At 33.8% G+C, this 3671-nt stretch overlaps 1 protein-coding gene across 1 annotated transcript; it reads right to left on the bottom strand.

Annotated features, from left to right (window-relative positions):
* Nucleotides 1–2506: 2506 nt before the first annotated feature.
* Nucleotides 2507–3412, bottom strand: LOC134697802 (uncharacterized protein K02A2.6-like). Its single transcript, XM_063560088.1, has one exon. The coding sequence runs from the start codon at nucleotides 3410–3412 to the stop codon at nucleotides 2507–2509; it is 906 nt and encodes a 301-aa protein (XP_063416158.1).
* Between the last annotated feature and the right edge of the window lie 259 nt (nucleotides 3413–3671).

Raw genomic sequence — 3671 nt, 5'->3', positions numbered from 1 at the left:
TGTAATGTTGTACATTTATTTTCCGTGTCTGAGAAATATATGAAGAATTGTTCACCCGAGAATATTCATATTTCACGAGGGCTGTGCCCGAGGGAAATATGATTTTTCGAGGGTGAGCAAATCTTCATATCTCCTGAAGCCAAAGGAAATGAATGTTTTATTCCACTGCCTATGCATGTATGCTCTTTTTACTATCTTAACATAACATATTAGTTTGCATACATTTTTTTTCCTGATCCGCTTGTTTTTATAACTAAACACGACATACACATTGATAAACAGTACGGATCAAAAGTTAATAGATATTAGTCTTTTCGTTTTAAGGAAAGAAATGTTTTATTCCACTGCCTATGCATGTATGCTCTGTATATCTTAACAAATCATATTTGTTTGCAAAAATGTTTTTTCCTTATCCGTTTTTTTATAACTAAACACGACATACATATTCATAAACAGTACGGATCAAAAGTTAGATATTAGCCTTTTTGTTGCTATCACTATTTGAAAAATATTATTTCAAAACGTTATAAACATTTACTGCGGGTAACGTCACACGATGTAGTCCCGACCTTTCAGAGGGGGAATATTTTACTCAGAGTGAAATATAAAGATTTATTAAATGACACGTGGGATAGTCTCAACCAAGCAAAAATAATATGAAACTCTCAATTTGTATAAATAGTGGAATAAAATTATTTATTCATATCATACTTCGTACAGTGTGATACGAGAGATATCTATTCATGCGGGAAATATATAACATACCATAACCATATCAGAATGTTTACCTTGAAGCATTTTTCGATGTATTTCAATCAATTCCTCAGTTGTAAGCTGTTCATCTGTATAAGATAAAGATAAAGGAATTAGTTTATATAAAGAGAGGCAAAGGATACCAAAGGGACATTTAGGCAGTTATGCAGTAATCCAATAAACATTCATAATAATGACAATTCATAAATTGAAATAATTAAATAGATGAAAATAACTGCTCCTATTTTCAGTGAATACTTATTTGGCCTTATGATTCCAAAACTAAAGGCATACTTTTTACTCAAATATTCCATTACAGGTAAAATGTTGTAATGAATCAAAGTGATGGAAATGACTCATGGAAAGATTTGAAGAGTAGTTTGATTAATTACAAATCATATTGAGGTATCATGGGTATGGTGTGGAAAAAATAATTTGATAAAGATGAAAAGTTGTAGGATGCATTTCAATCAATTTATAATTTAGATATTTTTCAGCAAAGGGCAGTGAAAATATACTTGTCAACATAATCAAATTAATAAAACCTTATTTAATTGAAATGAGGATTCTTTTTGATTGCAATAATAAATAAACACTTCTTATACCGGTATTAAATTACTAGAACTGTTAACAGACATTTTAAGGGACATATAACTAAATAAAAGTTGTTTTGTACTAATTGAGAGTTTTGAAATTCTTCTGTGTCAAGCCAATCACTTATATTGGTATGTGACACTATAAAAAAAATACTGATTCTGATAAATAATAAGTGAACTAACTGTAATATCTTTGCTATGTAATAATACAATCCAGTTTCTATAACTAATTTATTAACAAGTACATCGTTTGATGGTCAGACTACAGAATGACAACATGTGTATAAGAACTTCAATTGATCTATTTAATTGCATGTTTATTTAAGAACGTGCAGACATGTGAGAGTTGCTGATCTGTCAATTATAATTACTGTAACAGATGATACGGTAATAAAGTGAGGTGAACTTTATAACACTTCTCCGGCCTTAGATAAAAACAAATTAAAAACAAATATACTCAATTACAGAAAATTAATGTCTTTTCATGGCTACTGATTGATAAGTCCATATCAGTTTGAAACAAATAAAAATGTCAGATCACAAAGATTCATTCGTTAAAGTTTGTCTGCACTGAACTATAATGTCCTACTATGAAAATAAAAATAAAAATGTTCGCACTGGTCTTGTTGTTATTTCTTACACTAATTGATATGTACACACATGCACTGCGAAGTACTTAATGCACTCCAAACGGTTGTGAGGATTATTATGCCTCTTTATAAATCAACCATTTATTTTAACACAAAATCCTTCAAATGCGATGGTTCTTTTCTTATTCTCTTCGGATAGCGTGGTTCCATTTGTTCAGTAATGTTTGATGGTTTCTCGATTTGCGGTTGTTCGGTCTCAGGAGTACTTATCGGTATAGTTATTTCTGGTTCAAACAAATCACTGTCATTGTCATATTTTTCTTCATTTTCATTGTTTGTGCATTCGAAGTTTCGCACTCTGATGTGGTCAATATGTCTTCGAATGACACGTCCATCTTGCAATTTAATATGAAAGGAAAGTGGTCCTGATTGTTTTATAAATTCTCCCGGAATCCATTTAATCTTCGAACCAATTGCAAAATTTCGGGCCAATACTCCCTGTCCTACGTTAATTTGTCTGTTCACAGATTTCTTATCGTGATAATGTTTTTGTTTTTGTTGTCTCTCCTAAACTCGCTTCTCGATATTTGGAAAAACTAAATCTAGACGTGACTTGAGTTTCCTTTTCATAAGCAATTCTGATGGTGCCAATCCTGTCGTTGTTTGTGGCGTTAAACGGTAGTTGAAAAGAAAACGGTTCAACTTTTCCTGGACAGTTCCTTCTTTGATTTTCTTCATACCTTCTTTGAAACTCTGAACTGCTCGTTCAGCACAACCATTACTAGCTGGATGCCACGGCGCGGAAGTACGATGTTCAATTCCATTTGATTTCACATAATCGGCGAATTCCTCGCTAGTAAATGCGGCTCCATTATCACTAATAATGAGATCACATAATCCATGTGTTGCAAAAGTTTGTTGAAGTTTTGCAATCGTAGCTTCGGATGTTGTAGAATTCATTACGTGTATGTCTATCCATTTTGAATACGCATCAACCATAATTAGGAATGATTTGTTCATGAATGGTCCTGCAAAGTCAATGTGTATTCTTGACCACGGATGGCTCGGAAATTTCCACGGATGTAACGGTGCTTCTGCTGGTAACTTGCGGTTTTCCTGACAACTGTAACAATTAACTACAGTTAATTCCAAGTCATTGTCCATTCCCGGCCACCATATGTAGCTTCTTGCTAGACTTTTCATTCTAGTAATCCCTGGATGTCCTTGGTGTAATTCATTTAACATGGCTTCACGTCCTGGTTGTGGTATAATTACCCTTCCTCCCCACAATATGCATCCGTCCTGACTACCGAGTGCATTTTTCCTACTATAATACGGTCTTATTTCTTCATTTGGACATTTTGACGGCCATCCATTCAAAATGTATCTAAGCACCATAGATAGTATTGTGTCCTTGCGTGTCCACTTTTGAATTTGTTTAGCATCTACTGGCGTAGTGGCTAAATGTTCCATTAATAATATAGTATCACCTGGCGTTGGTGTCTTTTCAATGTTTGTTTTCAGCGGTAGTCTACTTAGTCAATCCGCATTACCATTCAGACTCCCTTCTTTGTATACAATCGTGTACTCATATGCAGCTAATGTCAGTGCCCACCTTTGAATTCGAGATGCGGCCATTGTCGGTATAGGTTTATCTTCTCGAAATAAACCTATGTGCGGCTTGTGATCGGTTATGATTGTAACGGGGTGTCCATACAAATATTGATGAAAT

This window comes from Mytilus trossulus, chromosome 14 (assembly GCF_036588685.1).
Source record: "Mytilus trossulus isolate FHL-02 chromosome 14, PNRI_Mtr1.1.1.hap1, whole genome shotgun sequence".
In the NCBI taxonomy this organism is placed as follows: domain Eukaryota; kingdom Metazoa; phylum Mollusca; class Bivalvia; order Mytilida; family Mytilidae; genus Mytilus; species Mytilus trossulus.
Note: the sequence above shows the minus strand (reverse complement) of the source record. Positions and strands in the feature narration are given on the sequence as shown.